The sequence below is a fragment of the Eptatretus burgeri genome, chromosome 7 (assembly GCF_056783735.1).
Source record: "Eptatretus burgeri isolate ZD-2024b chromosome 7, Ebu_testis_v1, whole genome shotgun sequence".
In the NCBI taxonomy this organism is placed as follows: Eukaryota; Metazoa; Chordata; class Myxini; order Myxiniformes; family Myxinidae; genus Eptatretus; species Eptatretus burgeri.
In genome coordinates this window covers 67,828,275-67,853,502 of record NC_140967.1, presented here as the reverse complement: position 1 = coordinate 67,853,502, position 25,228 = coordinate 67,828,275, and the positions used below count along the sequence as shown (strand labels likewise).

Below are 25,228 nucleotides of genomic sequence, written 5' to 3'. Positions count from 1 at the left end.
GCTTGCCATATACTGTATTCCTTTTAGGTCGTTTTAGAAATCAATTATACTCTGCTTTGACGTTTATGGTTGCATATTTTAGTATTTACTGAAGATAAAATTAACTTTCTTTGCTGTTTTGGAAGGACTAGCACATTACCCACCAGGGGATTGCATCACCCTCCACCCCTCACTTCCCCCACCGCAGTGACACACACATGTACACACAAACACACACTTACATTTTTACTATGAGTAAACTCACACAGCATCTCCCTCCTAACTCTGTCCCATCTTTGCTCTCTCCACCACCCCAACCATAAGTCCTCACCCTTCCCCTCCCAACCTTAGGGCATCAATCCCCTCCCCACACTCAAGCCTTCAACCCCTTTCCATGTCCCACCTCCACCAAAAGTCCTCAACCTCTCCCTCCCCCTTCCAAAGTTGGCCCATCTTCACTCTCACCTTCCTCCTGCTCATAAAAGCAAACAGGCATTTCCATGTCAAAACACTGGAATATGTAACGTTTTCTGCTCCCCTATCATGCTATCACCGACTTCACAGAAACCCGTGACACAGTCATCTGTTTAATTCACAATTTGAGACAATAGTCGGAAATAATATCTAACCTGCATAACCTCCGCGCAAAAAGGGCTGCTCGAGAGAAAAGGTAATTCGAAAAGGTTCTGAAGGGTTCATAAATTGATGGACGTAGTATAGAAATTATGGGTGGAACTCGCATGCGAGGATGCACGCACGGACTCAACAACACATGCACTGCTCCTTTTGTAGTACAGATGTGAATTGTATTTGTTACAAACTATTGAATGGGTGCATGTAGGACAGATCTCATATCAAAGGTTTCTGTTGTGCTCTTGTACCCAGCTGCTGCTTGCTCTTTACAAATGCAGCGAGGAGTTTTGGGATTCCAGAAACTCCATCAATCCTGTGATTGAGAAATTGGATGGGGCTGCATCCAATGTGGGGCAGGCCATAGACAGCCAACTGCAGGTGAAACTCTCCGCTCATGTGCACGAAAATATTTGATAAAGATCCATTTAAATTTTCTGGAGTACGGTCCAATTTGTTGGTTTTTGTTTTATTTTATTTTATTTAAATAATATTCCAACTTCATTGCATATGTTTGGTTGGTCCATGTTAAGGCAATTCAACAGTCCAAAAGAAGTCTGCTTTGTACATGGATGCAACTATTAGCTTTGGAAGATAATGTGTCATTGTCTGCCTTAAATTAACACTGTACTTGCTGTTTAGCCACCTTATGGGTGTTGATTCAATTTAACTTTACCAGACCTGGTGGCATAATGGTTAGCGTGTCTGCTCTGAGTCTGGGAGGTCAGCGGTCTGAACCCAGTGAGTCTGGGAGGTCGGCAGTTTTAACCCGTTCAAGGCATATACCAAAGACTTAGAAAATTGGAGATGCTCCTTGCTTTATGGTCAGCATTTAAATATGCTATAACATGGACAAACAACCATGGGTTGGCAACCATTGCAAAGGTAAAACGGGCCGAACAGTTTCCTTCTGCATTGAAGTTCCTTGGAAGAGAACTCCTGTTAGTAATGATGAATTTATAATTACGATCATACAGCCACTGCCTATGGGAGCAGCAGGAAGGGTCACGTTATTATCCTCTCTTGGGTATATAGATTACAGTAGATTTCGGCTCGGTCCACAAAAATGTTTTGTTTTAAACAGCAGTAACGACTATTTAAAAAGGAATTCATACGTGTTTGGGGTTTATTTATTTTACCTCCAGTAGGGGTGCTGCATAAAAAGCTACGATAAGGTATTTATACATTTTGTTGTGGGCCGGGGGTCGGTGGCAAGAACGACTACGAGGTGGGGAAAGCTTGCGTCATCTCCCACTAAACTCCCTGGAATTGTAGGCCGTCGCTCGGATAACTCCGCGAGCCGGTGGGTCGTCTAAACGACCGTGGACGCCAATATCTCATCCGCGTAGCGTAGGGTCTATTTGTCTATAACCAATTTACCTAATTAACTACGCCATTTTGACTACCGGGGAAACCACGCCCTCGGCACGTCTTGCTCGAACCGGGTCACTCTACCGACTGCGGTAGAGTTCCAACTACCGACTACCAACTCCGGTTTGGGTGCAGCCGAGCGGAAACTGCCAAAGCCGTGCCGGCTGGAATGAACGGATTATCGGGGATAAAACCCCACCAAAACTCAGATCTGAACCATGCTGGACAAATTCAAGAAGGGACAGAAACGGGCTGGGAATATTTCTACAAATGTTTATTTCCAATAAAAAGACATAGGCAAGACAACGCAAATATGTAAGAAGGAATATTTACAATGAGCAAAAACACTTATTCAGATTTACTTACAAGACGGGCCCACAGACACACACACACACACACACACACACACACACACACACACACACACACACACACACACACACACACACACACACACACACACACACACACACACACACACACAATGTCAAGAAACCCAGAGTCTTCATTGGACCCTTGCAGCCGTGGAGAGAGACAAGCTGGTGGTCAGAGTTCGGTGGTGTACCTGACCGTCGGAGGAAGGGCATGCTCCACGATGCAACACCTGACATAGGTCGTTGGTCCAGTCCCCAGCCACACGTAGGGACTCGTGGTTCGTGACGGAGCTCAGGTAGTGAACAATCGGGGTCCACGGAGGGAGGTCAGGGTCGCTCTGTCCTTCCTTAAAACTCCTTGTAGCAGCCACTGTGAAACTCCAGAACCCCGTTACAGCCACCGTGAAAGCAAACTCGACCGGACCCTTTTTACAGAGGGTCTCTGAGATTTATTGGCCTCTCCACGGGGAGGGGTTCTTAGCGAAAACGCACCTCGCTGTCTGCCTCTGATTGGAAAGGGTCCTCCGGCCCACCTTTCTGGGGCGGGGCCTCTGCCCCTGCCAGGAGACCCCAGTTACTCCTCTACATGGCTTTGCTCTCGACGAGTAACAGTGTCAGCGCCGCGAAGGTCATCGTACAAGAGTTACAACGTTCGTGGGAGCCGAGAACTGGAACCGCGAGACCACCCTCTCGGCAAGTCAAGGTACGAGCAGCCAGCGGGTGGTGATGGAGCGTGATGGGCTGAAGGGGTCATGCAGATGGGATGGTTTATTAGATGTAATAACCTAACTAAAATAAATCGCAACGCACGCCTTTGATTCTCCCACGAGACAAAAGGAAAAGGATCTGACTACACACAAACTTAACGACATAACTGACTTTTGGGACATCTGTATGTTGAATGCAAATGGTTTCCAGATCCGTAGCAATATTAACACGGAGTTTGTCCAAGGAGGAAAAACCCCTTGTGGAGAGGAGATATTATTCGTATTAAAATTATTTTGTAATAACATAAATGTTATGTTATTATCATTGGGGTACTGAAGGAACCCTATTGCTTTTGTTCTGTTTATTAATTTATTTATTTCTTCCACCACATTTTTCATGTTTATTTACTTTTAAATTTGCTTTCTCTGCAACCACTTGAGCGGTCGACATGAAACTTTTAACGTAGGAGCACTTCCCCATGGATATTTTTTTAAATAACGATGACATCAGATGTCATGTGGTATGGCAACCATGTTGGAAAAATGGAAAAACTTTGGACATCTACTCTGGAACCACTCAACGAAAAAAATTGAAACTTAGCACTGGTCAGGAACTCACTATGGGGAATAACATTGATCACGATGATGTCATCCATTCTGTGCCTTTATGATGACATCATAATTGGATGCGTCAAATGCTTTATCCGATCAATACAAAACTTTCGGAGGGTGATCTACAAGGAAATGTGACCAGTGAATTAAATTGATCACCTCATTGGTGAGATGGTTTGGTGCCATATTTTTTTGAAAACAAAAAACCTTTCAAAATCTTCTTCTCCGAAATGGCTGAACAGACCGATGCAAAACTTTACAGCTATGATCGACTTCCCATGTGGAACAAAGCTTGATAACTATGATGTCATTGATGACATAATTTGGCAGCCATATTGGATTTTAGTGAAAACCTTTAAAAATTCCATCTCCCAAACTGCTGAACCAAATGACGTGAACCTTTAACTATGTCATCGACTCCCATTAGGAATATAAGATTGATCGCTAAAATATCATCGGTCACATGGTCTGGCAGCCATATTGGAATGAAGGGAAATCTTAAAAAAATTTCTCTTAAATTGCTTAACCTATCGATGCAAAACTTCCGAAAAATTATCCAATACCATTTCTGCACATAGTGTGAAAATGATGACTTCATCAGTCATGTGGTTTGGCAGCCATATTGGTTAGAAAAACGAACTTTATATGATCAAAAGGAAACTTCACAAATGTCATTGACTACCCCGCAAGTCAAGTTTTAAATTTATGACATAGGTCATGTAGTTAGGCAGTTATATTAGATTGAAAAAAACAAATCCTTCAAAAATATTCTTCTCCAACACAGCTTTCCAGATCGATGCGAAACTTTTGGCATATCATCGAGTCCCCATGGTGATAAAAGTTTGATAAGTAAAAATTTATGGGTTAAGTAGTTTCAGCGAAAATTATTTTTAAAGGCTTTCCTTCAATCCAATATGGTTGCCAAACCGTGTAAACTATGATGTCTTACTTATCAAACTTTATTCCTCGAGACTTTCAGTTTTGTAAGCGCCCGCGTAAAAATGATTGCTCGCAGTTATAAGTGGCGGTTCTTAGGATGGATGGAGATATTGTTTGAGAAACATGACAAAATCGGATGGCATCATCATTGTAAACATCGTCAAATAGGGTGGCGTGGGTCGGCATTGTCATACACCTTAACACAGATTTCACCCAAGGCAGGAAACCCCTTGTGGAGGGGGGGGGGGCAAAGGAAGTTGCTACAACCTCCATTGTGTGACCCTTATTACTCCTGTCAAGTTTGGTTGAGATTGGATGAGTAATGACCGAATGTGTGGCAGTCAAAAAGACAAACAGATAGACAGACAGACACCAAATTGCATATTTTCTTGTGATATAATGCTAAAATAATTAAATACGTCCAACCATGATACATGCAATAAATATGTACTTAATAGACACAAATCTACCCACTATTCACATTACAGTGTATGAACGATCTGTGCACCCAGAGATTGCAGGCCGATGTGGCAATTGCAGGATGGAGTGACCATTTCCATGTACATTGTAAATGTGCCAATACAAGGGTATGTGACACTTGGTCAGTAAAGGTTATGTATCTCCAATACAAAAAAACCCCAAAAAATCGAATGATCCCCATGACCATCTTGCTGAGGAGAAGGGCAGAGCTTAGACTGCACTTGTGCATTTGCACTGAAATTTACTACTCCAACCCATATTTGTAAGGAAAGGCGTGGAACTTGCATCAAACGAACAAGCATATATATATATATATATATATATATATATATATATATATATATATATATATATATATATATATATATATATATTAGCCTGGTGTTGGCGCAGTGGTAAGGGCAGCGGCTTGGGATCCAAAAGGTCCTGAGTTCAAGCCCCGTTGGGCCACTGAATTAGTACACCAGGGGGTTGACTCAGCCTGTCATCCTTCCGAGGTCGGCAAAATGAGTACCAGTGTACTGGGCCAGTGTATACCCCCGGTTAAAATAGGTGTACCATATCCCTGTGTCGTAAGAGGCGACCAGGGTTGCATCAGGAAGGGCATCCAGCGTAAAACATGTGCCAAATCACTATGCGGATCATACGGATGATCTGTGGTGGCGACCCCTAACGGGAGCAGCCGAAAGAAGAAGAAGAAGAAGATATGTATGTATATATATATATATATATATATATATATATATATATATATATATATATATATATATATATATATATATATATATATTGTTACGTCTGTGGAAATTTGCAAACCACCATTCAAGGCCCATAGGTGAGATATCTCTGAGTACATGTGTAGTTAGCCCAAACCCATTGTATAGAGGGAATTTGTGATTCATCCGGGCTGCGATGCTTTGAGTTAGCCATTTTTTCTGTTATATCTTTATTTTGAACCAACCACGTCTCAACCGCCATCACACAACAACCACGCCACCGCCACCATCTACGCTCCCACATGATCGCATCACCGCCATTCCCAAACGGCACCATAACCATCAAACCACCACCGAAAACCCTCCACCACCTTCAGCTCTCTCCTACGGCCATTCCCGCACCACCTGTGAACAATGAACGTCGGGCTGTCTCGGGCCCGTTCGGCGATTGGTGCCGAACGCACCGAGCCGCGAGCACAAATGGCGGCCTTTCCGAGGGGAAAACTCGGATCAGAAACGCTACACGCCCACTTTTCCTCCATCCAATAAGCGAGCGTGGGGCGGCTTGGCCTCCAGGCGCGTGTGTGTGAAGTCGATATATGCAAATTCTAGGATCAGGGGAGATTCACGCCCCCGTTTCCTCCGACCAATGGGCGAGCGTGGCTTCGCCCCCGAGGTCATTCTGATCCGAATATTTGCATATTAGCTGCTCCTGCCAGCCTATAAGAAGGTGAGCGCAAGGCGAATGAAGTGAGTTGGGTTCTGGAGTCGCCGAGAGAGTTTGGAAAAGAGAGTCGGGTCGGTCGGGTGAGGAGAGTGCGGAACGGAGAAGAGTGGCGGTGGAACTGCAGGAAAGGGAGCTCGGGTCCGAGGCCATAAGGACGGTGGTTGGCGACAAGGTCGCGGTGTGGGATCGCTCGTCGCGGGATCCAAGCCAGCCAGCCATCTCCCTCCCCCAGGGCATCAACAATTCCCCCTTTCCCCCGCGCTGAGATAGTGCAAAAGGGGCCCCGTTCCCACCCCACTCCAAACGTCATGCCAACGAAACCTGCCAAGGAGCACGGAGTCGGGGCACAGCCGCGCGGCCACATTTGCGGCTCGCCCGCCAACGCGCCACGAGGACGCGGGTAGGACCCCCCCCCCCCGGTCTCGCGGACCTGGCCGCTCCTCCAGGTCACACGCACATTTGGCCTACAGGCCTGTCTACCCCCTTGACTATGAGGGTGGCTTCTTTTCTTTGCTTTTGTGTAAATGTGTGTTGGCACCGTCTGTAAAGTAAAGCTGTATAAGTGTTGCCGTGTGTGCGCGTTGTCGGTATTAACTCTGCGTCGTTGTTGCTTTTTTTTGTTTTAATTGCTATATGTGTATTTTGACTGTATGGCTGTATATACGTGCTTTCCGTGTGCCGGGAAATAAATGTGCATTGTGTGAACTGTTTTCCCGTTTCGCTTCGTCTTTTCCGAATTGAATCTCCATCCTGCTTCACGTAAAGGGTTGGTAGTGGGTGCAAAACACCTGGTAAATAATCTGAACCGTCGAGGTTGACGATAACACCGCTCGGTTATCCCGAGAGTACGGAACGGGCCGCCCAAGCGGCTCGTGTCCGGAGTCGACCTGCGGCGAGGTACGATCACCCGGTTTACCATCCGCGTGGGTACTTAGGTAGGTCGAGTTTGGCGAACAACCCTATCCTACGTGGGTGGCTGATTGGCACGATTGTGGTGAGGTCGAAAGGCGCACCCGTGACTGGCTCCGGGCGATGGTTCCCGGAGGGTCACGACTGAATTTTCCGTCCGGTGGGCGACGTGCCGCAATCCGAGTTACGTGGACGTCCGCACACCGGCGGGCGCGAATTCGCAACAATATATATTCATATATATGCATATATATATATATACATACATATATGTATATATATATTGTTGTGGTTTCCACCCGTTCGGCGTGCGGACGACTGCTTTTAGCTAATTGTGGCCGCGCGCCCACCGGACGGGCAATCCAGTCGTAGCTTCCGGATCAACGCCGAAATCCAGCTGTGGGTGTGTTTTTAACCACACCGTAGATCAGCCAACTTTTCTGTCCATGCGCTACAGGGTTGATCGCCGAATTGTCGATGTACCTAATTATTCGCGCAGACAGAACTGCCGGGGATTTACACCTCAACGGAGCGTGCACGAAAACGAGCCGCTTTTAGGCAGCTCGTTCTGTTTGCGATTTGTCAAGCGGTTTTATATCGCCCAGCCCCGTCGGATCCGATTACTTTATCGGCTATTATAAGCCAGCTAATATTCCGAACGCAATCACGACAGCTCAATGGAGGAAGGGACGCAACGAGCAGGTGAATATTCAACAATAAGGGCATTTATTGTACACCTATGCAAGCAATGAATGCAATGAGGGTAAGGGACAGGACACGAGCAAAAAGACCCGACAGCCGTTGTCTATTTATTATGTACACAATCACTTAGTCAGTTCTACTTATAGGACAAGGTGCCGCAACTTCCATGCAAAGAAATCCCCAGGAGAGGAAAGGGTAGAACAGGACCCGTAGGCCTTTAATGTTCCGCAGGAGCTCCTCGAGACCGCACAGGTTACCTGCCACCCTCGTGGTGACTCGCTGGACGACCCTCGATGTCTCGCCCTCAACACGGCAGCTGGCGTGATGGCGACTCGGTTGGTCTGGGCCTTTCCATGCGGCCTGGTCGATCGGGCCTAGCCGACGACGCCTCAGAGGAGCGAACGGGCCTTGCTCTTTTAGAGTTGATGCTCTCTTAAGAGCCCGCTCACTCCTCGGCGTCGCTCGGACCGTCCCGGGGCCGGATCACCTCGGACCGTTATGCCGCGAGTTGGCGACTTCTCGCCGGCTGCCTCCACTGACCAACAGCCCTGCACTGGACTCGAACCTCTCCCGGACTCGAACCTCTCCCGGACTCCAAGCTCCACTGCGCTCGACGCTCCTCTCCTCAACTCAACTCAACTGTCGGCTTGGCGTTCCAGCGTGCCCTTTTATGGGGTACGGGGGTGTGAGTTGGTCTTTTACCTATGACCTTTCACCCCCCCCTGCTGGCTCCGCCCCTTTTGTCCTTTTGATCCGATTCTGCCGTGGAAAGCGGACGTGGCAGAAATCACCGGCCGTGGAAAGCGGACGGGGCAGAAATCGCCGGCCGTGGAAAGCGGACGTGGCAGAAATCACCAGCCCTCGCCCCAACGAGGGAGTCCCCGTGTCTGACGGTGGAGATGCCACTCGTCCATGGAATGCTGATGCTGGCGAAAAGATGGCGGCGTCTGTGGAAATGAAGGTGAGGAGACGTTGTTTGTTTGTTGATGTTGTGAGGGGATGTTGGCGGTTGTCACGAAGGTGGTGAGGAGATGTTGGCGGTTGTTGGTTAAGGTGGTGAGGAGATGTTGGCAGTTGTTGAGAAGGTGGTGAGGAGATGTTGTTGGCTAAAGTGGTGAGGAGATGTTGGCGGTTGTTGAGAAAGTGGTGAGGAGATGTTATTTAAAATAACGAGAGAACAGAATAACACCACCTCAAAGATGCACAGCCCGTTTGACATCGGTGGGGAAATCTATCTGGACACACACTTACCGACATAACCGATCTTCGGAGAACCTGAATGGTGTTCTGTGAATTTCCACATCCGTAACTATATATATATATATATATATATATATATATATATATATATATATATATATATATATATATATATATATATATATATATATATATATATATATATATATATATCTTCTTCTTTCGGCTGCTCCCGTTAGGGGTCGCCACAGCGGATCATCCGTATGATCCGCATGGTGATTTGGCACGTTTTACGCCGGATGCCCTTCCTGATGCAACCCTGGTCGCCTCTTACGACACAGGGATATCGTACACCTATTTTTAACCGGGGTATACACCGGCTCAGTACACTGGTACTCATTTCGCCGACCTCGGAAGGATGACAGGCTGAGTCAACCCCCTGGTGTATTAATTCAGTGGCTCAACGGGGCTTGAACTCAGGACCTTTTGGATCCCAAGCCGCTGCCCTAACCACTGCGCCAACACCAGGATATATATATATATATATATATATATATATATATATATATATATATATATATATATATATATATATATATATATATATATATATATATATATATATATATATATATATATATATATATATATATATATATATATATATATATATATATATATACATATACATATATATACATATACATATATATATATATATATATATGTATATATATATATATATATATATATATGTATATATATATACATATATATATATATATATATATATGCATATACCATAGACTCCTATAGAGAAGGACTGGAACCTCCCATGCTCGGGGTTTGTAACTTGAGTCTGAAGGATTAACGAGTCCGGGGCTAAAATGACTTCGAGAGGGCGAGAGACACGATCTCGGGATCCATATAGGGGGTTTTGAGGATGGCGAGTTCAATAGTGTCATTTTCAACACCACCTGACGTCATCTTCAAGGTCAAAAGGTCATATTTCAAGGTCAAATTACTGAATTTTGGTATTTTTTGTCCGTTTTTGTGTCTTACTCATAAACGGTGAGAGATGGCTGATTGTAATAAGATGCAAGTGTGTAGAGCTGTCAAACTTTGATATTTATTGTCATATATCGTATTACATAAACATTATATGCATGTCACAACACGATGCCTATTACAACTATGTCTATGTCTATCACTAGTTGGAGAGCTTTTCTTGCCTCCTGAGGCATCCCAAAGCTTTTTCTTTGTCACTTACATTGAGGACATGAGCTTTCAATAAAATGTTAGCTAAAGTAGTACATGCAGCATTATAACTAGCGAAAGGTCCATCTACAGAGGATAACAGCTCAGCAAAATGAAATCGGCAATGCATTTTAGTCTTGTCATACAAATTATAGGCATTATGTACAAAAAAGACGGTTGACATAGTCTGCACACTCAATCCACCTCTATTCAAATTATCTAGAAACTCAGATGACACCTCGTTACCATCTTCATCATCAATGATCTCCTCCATACTATTGCTATCGCCATATTTATGAACAAGGTGTCTGGCCAAATAAACTACTTTATGCTTAAGGGCATCGTCAGACCCCAAGAGATCCTGAGTGTCTTGAGGAGTAATCTCGTCAATGAGTTCACTACGCTCATCTGGATTTATGGAAGTTGTACAGTTCTTGTCGCAATCAATCACACGAGAACTAGATTCGGGCATAATGTCATTCTTAATGAGTGTTTGCAAATTTACAATTTTAGCTGCAGCCATAATGTCAACTACATCAATGTGGAGGTTTCCACCGCTTCTTTGCCTGGCTTGGCCGAAAAACTTTTCCAAGGCTTCATCTGCAAATATAGCAGGAAGAACGTAGTCAAAGTCTTTCTCTGCCAGAAGCAATTTGGCAGCATCCGCATTATTATGTGTGGACACAGTGAAGGCTTCAGCAGTTTGCTGAGTTAGCTTCAGCTTACGACCACCACCTCCTTGCCATGCGCAGGTCGATATAATTTGGCAGGCCTGCTCCAGCCTAGTGAAACTTGCACAGTCTGCTGTCCAAGGCTGTCTGGATTCGTCACGCAGATGGATAGCTGAGAAACGGTCTTTCATGTTCATCATCTTGAACCACTCACTCATTATCTGGGTGAGGATGATTGTGCCTTCGCTGATGCCCAGTGAATCCTTGAAGGTCTTTAAAGCAGCGACAGTCTTGTCATTGAACACTTGGCATACCAATGGTATGCTCTGGCGTTGAAGGGGCTTGGGTAAAACAGCGGTGTGCGTCAGCTTGGTTAAGCGAATAGGAGTAGCCCAGTTGATCTCATAAACCTTCTGAATATCACTCGAGTAAGCTTTGTACTCATTACCATCTTCGACAAATGAGAGTGTATTGCCATCAACAGTAATCCAGTTGTTGCGAATATTATTTGAAGATGTGCATGTAGTCGTACACTAAGAACATAAATTGCTCTTGAATTGACAGCACTTGGCAACTTCCTGGTCCTCCAAGTTTTGAATAAACACTGCGGTTGGTATTGCAATTGTCACATATCAAAGAAATCACAGTACTGCCAGCACCAACTACAGCTGATGCAGCTTCGATAAGGAGTTCCTTCAGCTGATCGGCAGTTAGTTTTTTTTGCAGGGCAAAATGCGTAGAATATAGCGTGGACCACCGAAATGGCAGGCAACTTCAGCAACCATAGCATGTGAAGGAAGCATTTCGTGTTCATCACCCGCTGCTGCATTTTGAGCATATCCTACAACATGCCCTCCAGAAAAATCGCAATGTCTCGGCCAGCTTTACCTCGTCAAACGTTAAATTGACAAAACGCTGCTGTGGTTTAAGCTGGTCGAACAAGGTTTTGAGGTTGGAGTCCTGCTGACTACTAGCAAGCATCTGTTTTACCTTTTTGTTGATGGTAGAATGATTAAGCCGGATCGACGAATCATTTTGTATGCACTGGGTGATATGTTGTGAAGCTGCATTGCGAAAATCATAGTATCAGTATCAAATCGGCGACGATCAAGAGATTTGAACATAAGATGCAGCTGTGACAGATGGAAGGTGAAATGAGGAAGCTCGTGTGCCTCAGTCATCCAACAGAGCTGGCTTATTACAAGCTGAGGAATGTCCTTGCTTGCGCATTCATAGATGTTTACCTGGTCAGTTATGGATCTAATCTGGGACCATTTTGAGAGCAGGCTGTTCTTCTGCAACGGAAAAAGTAGTATGGGCACCTCAATGCCATCTTTCTCAACTCTCTTCAAGAATAGAAATCCAAAAGGTGAGTGAACTTGTTGTAAATGAAAGAACTGCTTGACAGTTTGTCCAGTAGCATCAGTTCTTGATAGGTAAAGGTTTTCCTGGTCTTTTATGATGTTAAAGCCAGGAAAAGAGGAGCTGATTTTAGCACAGAAGTGGTCGAAATCTTGGATATTGTCTGCAGCCTCATCAGCTGCCTGCATCTTCTTAGCTCTTGATTCTGACGTTGAAGATGTCTGACGTGGGGCTGAGGTCACCTGCTTCAAAGCTGATTTCGGTACTCCAGGAAATATTGATGTGGGTTCTTTGGGTCGTTTGCCACCCCTAACTGACACCCAATCACAATTGAAATGTGTCCCACAAATATATATATATATATATATATATATATATATATATATATATATATATATATATATATATATATATATATATATATATATACATATACATATATATACATATATATATACATATATATACATATACAGTATATATATATATATATATATATATATATATATATATATATATATATATATATATCTCCTTTAAGCACCTCAAGCTTTCTTTCTCATTTGGCATTGCCAATATCCATCTCTCCCTCTCCTCAGGATCTTTTGGGAAGGATATGGCCTTTACATGAGGCGTCCCATCATAGTTTCCTCTACAACCAAAGCAGCTGCAACGACGTGGCATATTGTCACCAAAGCAGGAAACAACACAAAGATCCTGTGAGATCACCAGCTGGACAGTTTCTGAAAGAGAAGCAAACAAACATACATTAGTTAACGATGATAGAAATCAGCAAGTAAGTGCAGTCGGTGCACAATGTCATGTTTTGTCATAGACTTTACAAAAGTTTTCCTCTATGAGTTAGACACAAAAATGGGCAAAAAAATACCAAAATTCAGTAATTTGACCTTGAAATATGACCTTTTGACCTTGAAGATGACCTCAGGTGGTGTTGAAAATGACACTATTGAACTCGCCGTCCTCAAAAACCCCTATATGGATCCCGATATCGTGTCTCTAGCCCTTCTAGAAGTCATTTTAGCCCCGGACTCAAGTTAATCCTTCAGACTCAAGTTACAAACCCTGAGATCGTGACGTTCCAGTCCTTCTCTATAGGAGTCTATGGAATATATATATATATATATATATATATATATATATATATATATACATTACATATATGAGGTCCATCTATAAAGTAACGGGACTGAGCCTGCTGTGTGCTCCACTTACACAACTTGAATGAACGGGTTGCATCACAGTCTTTCGCAACGTTCCAGCACTATATATATATATATATATATATATATATATATATATATATATATATATATATATATATATATATATATATATATATATATATATATATATATATATATATATATATATATATATATATATATATATATATATATATCTATATATATATATATATATATATATATATATATATATATATATATATATATATATATATATATATATATATATATATATATATATATAATATTGTTGCGGATTCGCGCCCGCCGGCGTGCGAACCGCCACGTAACTCGAATCGCGGCACGTCGCCCACCGGACGGACAATCCAGTCGTGACCCTCTCGGACTAACGCCGGGAACCAGTCACGAGTGGACCCTTCGGTCTCACCGCGATCGAGCCAATCGGCCCCCGCGTGGGATAGGGTTGCTCGCCAAATTCGACCTACCTAAGTACCCACACGGAGGGTAGACCGGGCGATCGCACCTCGCCGCAGGTCGACTTCGGACACGGGCCACTTAAGCGACCCGTTCCGTACTATCGGGATAACCGAGCGGTGTTATTCGTCGGCCTCGACGGTTCGATTAATTATTGGGCGTCTTAGCCCACGACCAACCCTTTACGTGAAGCAAGATGGGGATTCAATGAAAGAAATGACGAAGCGAAGCGGGAAAACAGTTCAACAATAAGCACATTTATTTCGCGATGAACGGAAAGCACACATATACAATTCCACCAAAAGCACATGTAAAAGAAGAAGACAAAAAGCAAATGCAACAATGCAGATCTATCCGACTACCGGGCACTCGGCAAAACTTATACAATTTTACTTCACAGACGGCGCCGACAACACACATTCCCAAAGCAAAAGAAAAGAGAACCACCCTCCAGGATGAGGGGGTAGGCGGGCCTGGGGCCGAGACCGTGTCGGGCCTACCCGTCTGATGACGAGACGCGAAGTGGCGGTGGTGCCTCAACTCCGCGGGCCTCGCGGACAGTGTCTGGTAGGGGGTGGGAAGGGGGCCCCCTTGGTCGCACTATCTCAGCGTGGGGGGGAAACAGGAGGGGGTTGCTGATGCTCGGGGAAAGGAGGATTTCACAAAATCTCGGGTCCCGCGACGAGCGTCTCCACCACGACCTCGGTCGCGCCGCCGGCCTCTCTCTCCGCAGTTCCCCGAATCCGATGCGAGCACCCCCTCGTCCGCCTTCGCCGCCGCCGCCTCTCCACAGCTCCGTCCTCTTCACTCCGACTCCGCGAACTCCCAACTGCCAACTCGACTGACGAACGCAGTCGTTTTTATAAGCCCCGTGGCTTCGCTCTTTCATCTTTGACCCTCTGCCTCCGACCTTTCACCTCGCTCCCCATTGGCCCGAGGAAAAGTGGGCGTGAATGCTTTTTGATCCATGAATTTGCATAAAGCGACCGCCCTCCAACGCCCTGGAGGCGGGGCCAAATCGCCCGTCGCTCACCGATTGGACGGAACAAAAGTGGGCGTGAGTCGTTTTTGATCCGTTTTTCTTCGGAAAGTCCGTGATGTTTTTGAACACGCTGCTCGGTGCGCGTCCCGCACGAGTCCAGCATCGGTGCCCACGAGTGGCGCGAGATGACGGTGATGCGATGGTGGCGAGTTGTGACGGTAAAGGTCGTGGCGGTTGTGGTGAAGCGGCGTTGTGGTTGGTGGTTGTTATTGTGAAGCGGCGTTGTGGTTGGTGGTTGTTATTGTGATGGCTGTTGAGACGTGGTTGGTGGTGGTAATAATGGCGGCTGGTCCAAAATAAAGATAGTAAAAGAAAAACGGCTATCCTGAAGAGTCGCAGCCCTCATGAATGGCATTTATTCCCTCTAGACAACGGGTTTGGGCCTAACTACACATATACTTACCGAGATATCTCACCTGAGGGACCTGAATGGTGGTTTGCGAATTTGGTCAACCACAACACTACCCCCTCCCCTTTTTACAGACTCGTCCCGAGTCGTCAAATTTTCGTGTGCCATCATGTGTAGTTTTCCCCGAGTACATTTTACCTACGGATCCCTGAGTGCGACATTCATGGTATTCGTGTCCCCAAAATAAATAACCTAAGGGCTGAGTAACTACCAAAACAAACTCACTCACACGGACGACTTAAATAAAATTGCCGGCGCTAAGACAAACATGCCGGGGGCGCACTCATATTTACAGTACATCTTAACCTTAACTTACAAATTTTACACTAAACCATGGCCCAGGATCATTGAACTCTGCAAAAGAAAAGCAGTTAATAGGGAGCCAGGCTGCTCGCATGCAGTCTCTGGCTCAAAACAATGCAGGTGACAGGGAACGTGGCTGGCTGCTCACAAGCAGTCCAAGGCCTTCCTTTTTGAACTGAACGCAGTGAACCACAACGGTGCATGGGCTGCACAAACACAGTCTCCGTGCCAGCTCAAGTGGCACACGCAATGAACACAACGAATGGATGGATGAATGGTTTGAACTGAACGCAGTGAACCACAACGGTGCATGGGCTGCACCAACGCAGTCTCCGTGTCAGCTCAAGTGGTACACGCAATGAGCACAACGGATGGATGGATGGACACAAACACGGTGCACGGGCCGCCACTGCAGGCCCGTGTTGTAGCTGCCAACAGGGCAGTTCTCGCAGCTTGCAAACTGTTGCCTTGCGGATCCTGGCGCACATGGAAATGAACAGGGGGGGGCAAAGCAAAAATTGAACGGGCCTGGTGAACAGGGGCAGTGGGCATGGCATGGCAAAGGCAGCAGGCAAACACAGCCTGCAGAAGAAGGCCGCTGCAGGCAAACACAGCCGGCAGATGAACTGGCCGGCACAGGCCTTGAAGAAAAACAGCCAGCCGGCAGATGAAGTGGGCCGGCACAGGCCTTGAAGTACCACAGCTGCAGACGATCCGGCCGGCACAGGCCTTGCAGCACAGCAGCTGCAGACGATCCGGCCGGCACAGGCCTTGCAGCAAAACAACAGCTGCCGATGAAGTGGGCCGGCACAGGCTTTGAAGAAAAACAGCCAGCCGGCAGACGAAGTGGGCCGGCACAGGCCTTGCAGTAACACAGCCAGCAGATGAAGCTGGCCAGCCTTTGCCGTTCAGTGGAGGTTGGTGGAGGGAGTGCGGTGGTGCTGGCCACTTGGAAGGCGGGCTCGGACCCACCTACCTGTCTCCCTCCCAACCTATCGCCTTTGCCTGTCACTGTACATACCCACTCCCTTAATTTGTCAAACCCCAATTTAGCCCCAACTTATTTTTTTATTATTATTATTTTTTTCTTTTACTTTCCCACTATAAATCGTCCCCTAACCCCCTTTACTGTCCTTGTTCGGCTAACCTATTCTGTCACCTAGCCTACTCCCAACCCCTACGTTCCCTTCCCGGAGGGGAATAAGGGAGAGCTAACGTCCTGTGTCAAGGCCCAACGAAGCCTCAGAATTGCCTCCCCAGAGTTCGGCGATCTTAACACCAAGTGGGTCCAGTGGCCCACAACGACAGCGAGGGGATGGATGGTGCGGAGGGGTACATCTCCTAATCTACCCTAACCATTTAACTGTTAAACTACCCCGGGGCTTTCAACAAGCGCCTCTCGCTTAAACTATTGGTTCTATAAACCCAGATTCCCGTCGCCTGTGTTGGTGTCCTCACAATTTCGGGCCTCGCCCCCCAATTTTCTCTCCGTGCCCTCACACGGTCTCATGGCTGGGACACGTGGCTCCCTTTGGCAGGCACGACCCTCTGCCAATTCTCCGACGATGGCACCCCCGGGCACTACACTGCCTCCGAGCCTACCAGCTCCCTAACACCGGGGAGTGCCCCCCATGGCACCTCCCCCTGAAACGCACACGTGGCAGGCTGGCTTCCCAGGCCCCTTTCCGAGGGTCACCCGTGCCCACAACACTGCCCACGCGGCTAATGGCGGCCCGGGCCCCCGCACCAAGCAGGCGCACCCGTGCCCACTACGCTATCCCGGCCCCCCATGGGCCCTTGGCCTACCACGGCCGACTAGCCTGGTGCCCGGGGTACCCACTCAGCGATACTCACCTCTCGCAGCCACGCTCCCAAGCCCGTCAACAGGGCTCCTGCACCCCTCCAAACGGGTTTCGAGCCTACACTCCCACCAACAACAAAACGACCTCCATTTTTCAATTTGACTAACCCAGCTAACTCACTTTACTCTGACCCCGGGGTCCCTTGGGCGGGAGTCACTCCTCCCCCCAATCACTCATCGCACCATGCATTCCCCATTCGCTCCATACACACAGACCCGCTGGCCTCACTCACTCACCAAGTACTCACCTCACAACTCACCAACTCTTCAACACACTCACGCTGAACTCTGCCATCCTTCTAACTACCTCCCCTAACTAACTCGTGCTCCCACGTCGTCCCTTAAACTACAGCACGTTCCTTTTAACACTACGTAGCTAAGCTACGTCCCCTCTACACATTCACAAGCCTGTCCATGTCCTCAAATAATCCCATTAATCAATTTCCCAGGGGGGATTTCCTCCCTTCCTACTGGGCTCGTGAACTCGTTGCAAGGCTCTGAGAGCCTTGCGCCTCTGCGGGAGCGGCTGTTCCAGCACCGACTCCTCTGGCAAGACATATCCATGAGGGCGTAAGGTCGCCCTTGTAAGGCCTCAGGCGGTCCGCGTGGACGATCCGAGGGAGGGCTCGTGGTCCCATTTTAATTTTTAGGACCACGTCACTGACTTGCGCCAGGACGACCCCCGGGCCCTGCCAAGGTGAGGTGAGCTTCGGGCATCTGCCCTTCCTTCGCCGGGAGTTAAATAACCAAATCTTCGCCCCCGGTGGGTATTTGCTCACCTGGCTCCGGTGGTCGTACCTGCGCTTCATCTTTATGCCCGCCTGTTGGAGCTGGTGTCGTGCGAAGGCGTGGACCTTCTCCAAGCCTTCCTCCAACCGACGGGCATAGTCCTCCCCCGGGGGCCTATCAAGCCGCTCAGGCGTCGGACCGCACAATAAATCGACGGGGCTTCTCAGCTCCCGTCCATACATCAACAGCGCCGGACTACATGCGGTAGACCCGTGCTGGGACGCGCGATAGGCCATCAGGAGGTACGGAAGGTGTTCGTCCCAGTCCTCCTGGTTAGTGGCGGTGAAGAGGGCCAACTGTTGGACCAGGGTCCTGTTGAACCTCTCCACCATGCCATCAGACTGTGGTCTCAGGGGCGTTGTCTGTGTTTTTCGAATTTCCAGGAGCCTGCACACCTCTTTTAGTAATTCACTCTCAAAATTTCGTCCCTGGTCCGTGTGCAGCTCCTGCGGAATCCCATACCGGCATGTAAATCCTTCTACGAAGGCCTTGGCCACAACCCCTGCTTCCTGGCTGGGAAGGGGAAAGGCTTCTGGCCATTTGGTGAAATAGTCCATAATTACGAGGACGTACTTATTACCCTGGCGAGTGGGGGGCAGTGGTCCCAAAATGTCCATGGCCACTCGCTCAAGGGGAGCCCCAACCTGATGTAGTTGGAGTGGGGCCCTCATCCTCTGTGGCGGTCCCTTTTTTGCAGTACAGGCGTCGCATGCTCGACACCAATCCTGTACATCGCGCCCCATGTTAACCCAATAGAACCGCCGGCGGGCCCGAGATTTTGTTTTGGTCCTGCCCAAATGGCCGCCGGCGCGGGTACCGTGCACCTGTTTCAAAATTTGGGTCTTAAACCCATCAGGGACTATCACCAGCCAAGAAGTTTGTTCAGAAGGAATCTCCACCCACTTGCGATATAAGATGTTGTCTCTCATTTCTAGGGTCCTCCACTGAGCCCAGTATGCCTTTGTTCGCGCCCCGAATGGGGCGATTTCCTCCCCACTGGGCCTCCTGTTTTCCTGGACCCATTTGTACACTGGCCCTAGCACGGGGTCTTCCCGCTGGGCCGTGCTCCATGCCAATCCACCAAATTCCTCTCCCGCGGTTAGTGGCAAAGTTGGGCCTACCACCCGGGCCGCACGGACTGGGAGTTTCGGGGAGGCGTCTGCCAATTGGTCCCTCTCCTCATGTCTCGTGCAATATTTGCAGTTTTCCCTCAGACAGGGGCGTCGAGAGAGCGCATCGGCATTCCCATGAGCCTTACCGGCTCTATGGACCACACTGAAATCGTACTGCTGCAATTTTTCCAACCACCTTGCAATTTGGTCTTCCGGTTCCTTGAACCGTAAGAGCCATTGCAAGGAGGAATGGTCAGTTCGAACCAAAAATTTCCTCCCGTACAAGTACGGGTGGAAATGGCTCACGGCAGACAGCATAGCCAATAGTTCCTTTCGAGTTACGCAATAATTTCGTTCGGGCCTACTCATGGCCCGACTGTAATACGCGATCACTCTTTCCACGCCCCCCTGTGTCTGAGACAAGACTGCTCCCAATCCTTCCTGGCTTGCATCCGTGTCCAGGGTATACATCCCGTCATCGGTAGGGTACGCTAAAACAGGTGTGGATGTCAAACACCCCTTTAATTTGAGGAAGGCCTCCTGGCACTCCTCCGTCCAATTAAATCTCAACCCCTTCTCCGTCAACCGGTGAAGGGGCCTGGCTATCTCCGCAAAGTTTGTCACGAAACGCCGGTAGTAGGAGCAAAGTCCCAAAAAGCCCCGTACCTGTTTGACAGTTGTAGGTACGGACCACTCCTCTACCGCTGTAATTTTTCCGGGGTCGGTCTTCACCCCCTCGCGGCCTATCACGTGTCCGAGATAGGCCACCAATGTCGCGAACAAAGTGCATTTCTCTGGGCTCAATTTCAGCCCTGCCTGCCTGAGGTGCCCAAACACCTGGTCCAAATTGGCTATCTCCTGGGTGAATGTTTTCGCGTGTACCAGGACGTCATCCAGATACACCAGGCATGACTGCCACGGCATGCCGCCTAGTACACGCTCCATCAGTCTCTCAAAGGTGGCGGGGGCGTTACACAAACCGAACGGCATCACAGTGAACTGATACAGTCCCTTCCCTGTGGAAAATGCCGTTTTCTCCTTCCCCGTCTTATCCATCTCCACCTGCCAATACCCACTCTTGAGGTCCAAAGTTGAGAACCATTTAGAGCCTGCAACGGCGTCGAGGGTATCGTCAATTCTAGGCAGGGGATAGGAGTCTTTGAGTGTCACGTTGTTCAGCTGGCGAGAGTCCACACAGAAACGCGTGGTCCCATCCTTCTTTTTAACCAGCACAACTGGTGACATCCAAGGACTTCCCGAGGGCTCGATGACACCTGCATTGAGCATCTTTTCAACCTGTTCATCAGCCTCCTCTCTTTTGCTCCATGGGAGCCTTCGAGCAGGCTGACGGACAGGCCGGGCCCCATTGGTGTGGATCTGATGTTGCACCAGGCCCGTACGTCCAATATCCTCGGGTGACAAGGAGAAGATCCCGATGTGTCGGTCGACCAGCTTGTATAAGGCCTCCCGCTGGGCCTCCTCCAAATCTACACTACTCCGATTTACCATCTCACAAATGGGACCGGGCCAATTCCTAATCGAGTCTGGAGACTCCCTCTGGGGCCGGTCCGGCTCGACGTTATCGTCCCTCAGCTCTGCGACCTCTTTTACTGGGGTGCAATCTGCCACCTTCGTGCCCTTCCTGATAGTGCGTGGTTCCGTGCTAACATTTATCACCCGCACGGGCGCTATTGGCCCGTCGGTACTTACCAGGGTGCGGCCCACGACTAAGCCCGGGGTTGACGGCCCTGCCGGTAGTTCCGCCAGGCCGCAGGGGCCCTGCCACGTTGGGGGTGCTCGCCACCGGGCCGGGACCACCGCCTCGGCACCCGGGGGAATGACCACGGAGTCAGGAGCCTCCAGCTCCACCCTCTCATCCGTGCTCACGCCCCCTAACGGCAACTCCTCACCACCCAACTGCATGACTCCCCGGCCCAAGTCGATCTTACAACCACCGGCCGTCAGCACATCCAACCCTATTAGACATGGGTCGTACACCTCTGCCACCCAAACCTCTATCTTGGTTTTCACAGTGCCCAATTTAAACGACACGAAACCACGTCCTATGATGGGGGCCGTTGCCCCGGTAGCTAGCTGCAAACTATGGTTTTGCAGACGGTGGATCTCATCCCAACCGTCTACACTCGAATCGAGGACCACAGGGCTGATGATCGTGGCGCTTGCTCCTGTGTCCACAACGGCGTCTACCCCTACGCCGGCAATCTTGCACCGAATTGTTAAGCTACCTTTGCCAATTTGGCCACAACTGATGACCTGTCGCAGTTCTGAGGGCTCTTCTCCGTCTGAGTCTGCCGAACACGGCCCTACATGTTCGGCACTTCTTAGTTTCCCGGGGACTGGTGGGGGGGTGATGGTTGGGCCTGGCTATCCCTATTGACCCAGGGCGGAGTTGGTGGTCTAGGGGGCCGTGGCTCTTCTCTTCGCGGGGGCCTTTCCCTGCGCGGGGCGTTGCACCTCCGCTGCAGGTGGTCCCCTGCGCCACAATTATAACACCTCTTCTGGTAAGGTGTTTGCCTCCAGTACGCCGAATTATACCCCCCTCCATTCCGAATTGGGGTACCCCCCGATGGCCCATCTCCCGCCCTTCCCGGGCCCGACCGCCTCTCCCCAGGTCTCCCGAACCGGCGGTCGAACATGCCCTGCACCATCCTTTCCATTCGCACTTGGTCGCCCAGGGTTGCCCCGGCTCCCAGCGCACTGTCGTTCATGGGGTCCACCTGTCGGACTGCCACCGCGTGGCGCCCAGCCCCTCCCAATGGCGTTCTGGCTGGCTCCCAGCAGGCAGCAGTATCAGCCGCCTTCTGGAGGTTGTCCGGGCGCCATACGGTGAGCAATGCTCCGACATCGGTGCCCCCTATTGCTCGAAGGAAATGGTCCAGGGCAATCTCCTCCCGGTACTCCGGTGGCATGTTGGTGTGCGCGATCCCCACCAAGCGGCGAATGTCATGTGCCAATTCTCCCAGTGATTCCTGGGGACGTCGTTTGCGCCCGTTGAGCTGAGCTTTAACAAGCTCGCTCTGCTGGTCCATGCCAAATCGGTTTTTTAGGGCCGAATGGAGATCCTCCAGGGTCGCCCCCTCACTGGGTACCGTGGTCAGGACTTCCAAAGCCACGCCACGCAGGGCCGCTGTGAGTTGTGCCACACCCTGCACCTCGTTCCAGCCATTGCCTCTGGCAACACACTGGAACTGGGCCATATATGCCCTCAAGTCCGTCTTGCCATCGTACGGGGGTAACGGCACCCTCGGTTCTTTCGAGGTCTCCTCCCGTTCCCCAGGGACTCCGGGAGGAGTGTACCTCCCCAGTCCCAACGGTGCCTCACTTCCGCAGGGTCCGAGTCATTTGCCCGGGGGCTCCACCACCCTTGTCCGCGTCTGTCCGTGCCCCGCGTCGTCCCGCTTACTCTCCCAAGCCATTGGACTCGCACTCTGCACACCCCCCGGAACAGTCATTCTGGGTACCCCCATTAGGCCAAAAGACCCCGCGGCCTCTACCCTCCCCAAGCTTGGCATGCTCACCCCCGCATCGGGCAAGCCTCCTCCTCCGCCTTGTGACACCGGCCCCACCTGGGCACGATCCGCCTCGAGGGAGTATATCCTCTCCTCCTGTTCCCGAAAGAGGCCACCCTGCTTCTCACACCGGGCCTCCACCCTATCCGTCAGTCTCTTCTCCATTTCCTCCATTTTCCCCTTTATTACCCCATTTCTTTCCTCCCCTATCGTTCCTAACGACAGTTCCCCGACTTTTTCTCTTATTTGCTCCACCTCCCCTTGTACCTGTGTCACCATCTTATTTGTCTTGGATATTTCCTCCCTCGTTGTCCTAAACTGCTCTTCTGTCTCGCCCCGGTTTTTTCCTATCTGCTCCCCCAGTTCCTCTGTCTTTTCTCCGGCTTTCCGCTCCATTTCATTAATTACCTCCTCATGTCTCTTTCTACATTCCTCCGCCACCTTCTTTAATCCTTTCTGTGTCTCCGCTTTTACCTCCTTTCGCAGGTTTTCAACTTTGTCTGTCATTTCCCGATGTCTTTTCTCACAGTCCTCCTTCACGGCTCCCAATCCCTCCTTTATTTTCCCTTGTTCTCTTTTTAATTCCTCTATCGCCGTCGTGTTCCTCCCTATTTCCTCCTTTATTTGGTCTTGTCCCTGTTTTACTTCTCCCAATCCTTTTCCGACTTTGTCTATTTTTCCCACCACCGTCTTTATTTCGTTTACCCTCTCTTGTTTACTTTCTTCCATTGCGACTCCCACTCCTTTTACTTTCTCTTTTAACCCGGTCGCCTCCGCTCGTATCGTGTCGACTTCCTTTTTCATTTCGTTTTTTAGTTCTTCCAAGCTTCCTTTTAGGCTCATTCCCATGTTCTGCGTCTCACCCCGCAGCTCTTTCATTTCTTCCCTCATTTGCTGTGTATTCGCATCCATCGTCGTTTTCACTTCGTCCATTTGCTTGTTCATTCCGTTTCTCATTTCATTTGTGTTTGTATCCATCTTTTCGTTTATTTGTTGTGTATTCGCATCCATCTTTTGTGTATTCGCATCCATCCTCGCTGTCATTGCCGCCAGCATGGCGAATAGCTGGGCCATGTCGGGTACGCTTGGGTGAGCCGTTTCGGCAGGGGTTGGGGAAGGGTTTTGGTGGAGAGGGGGAGGGGAGGTGTCATACACCGCGGCCGCTGCCGCACCCACTTCGGGCTCTGGGTTCAGTTGGGCGAGTTCGTTTTCCTGTACAACCAACATTTCCTGCACGGGGATTTCATCCTGAGCCATGGATTCTACACATTCTACATCCATTTCTAATACCCCCGGCTCCCGCTCGCCTTGAGACGCCATCTTGCTTCTCTTAAAGGGTTAATTTGAACCGCTCGTAATTTGGAGGGAATCGGGGGTCGCTTCTCTCACCCCTGGACCGATTCCCGTGAATTTAGCCGGAGACAGGAGAGCCCGTTTTCCCGTTCTCCGATACCAGTGCCGTGAGGAGGGCGATGGGTTTATATCCCACTCCTGACACCAGTGTTGCGGATTCGCACCCGCTGGCGTGCGAACGGCCACGTAACTCGAATCGCGGCACGTCGCCCACCGGACGGATAATCCAGTCGTGACCCTCTCGGACTAACGCCGGGAACCAGTCACGGGTGGACCTTTCGGTCTCACCGCGATCGAGCCAATCGGCCCCCGCGTGGGATAGGGTTGCTCGCCAAATTCGACCTACCTAAGTACCCACACGGAGGGTAGACCGGGCGATCGCACCTCGCCGCAGGTCGACTTCGGACACGGGCCACTTAAGCGACCCGTTCCGTACTATCGGGATAACCGAGCGGTGTTATTCGTCGGCCTCGACGGTTCGATTAATTATCGG

The 25,228-nt window shown here is 49.1% G+C and overlaps 1 protein-coding gene across 5 annotated transcripts in view; it reads left to right on the top strand.

Moving 5' to 3' along the window:
* LOC147023470 (F-actin-uncapping protein LRRC16A-like) overlaps nt 1-25,228 on the top strand; it is a 208,707-nt gene that overhangs the window by 56,050 nt on the left and 127,429 nt on the right. For all 5 annotated transcript variants that reach the window (XM_085888894.1, XM_085888892.1, XM_085888893.1 and 2 more), the window contains one exon: nt 865-990. In XM_085888894.1, the coding sequence (XP_085745020.1) occupies nt 865-990 (126 nt within the window). The remainder of the gene's footprint in view (nt 1-864; nt 991-25,228) is intronic.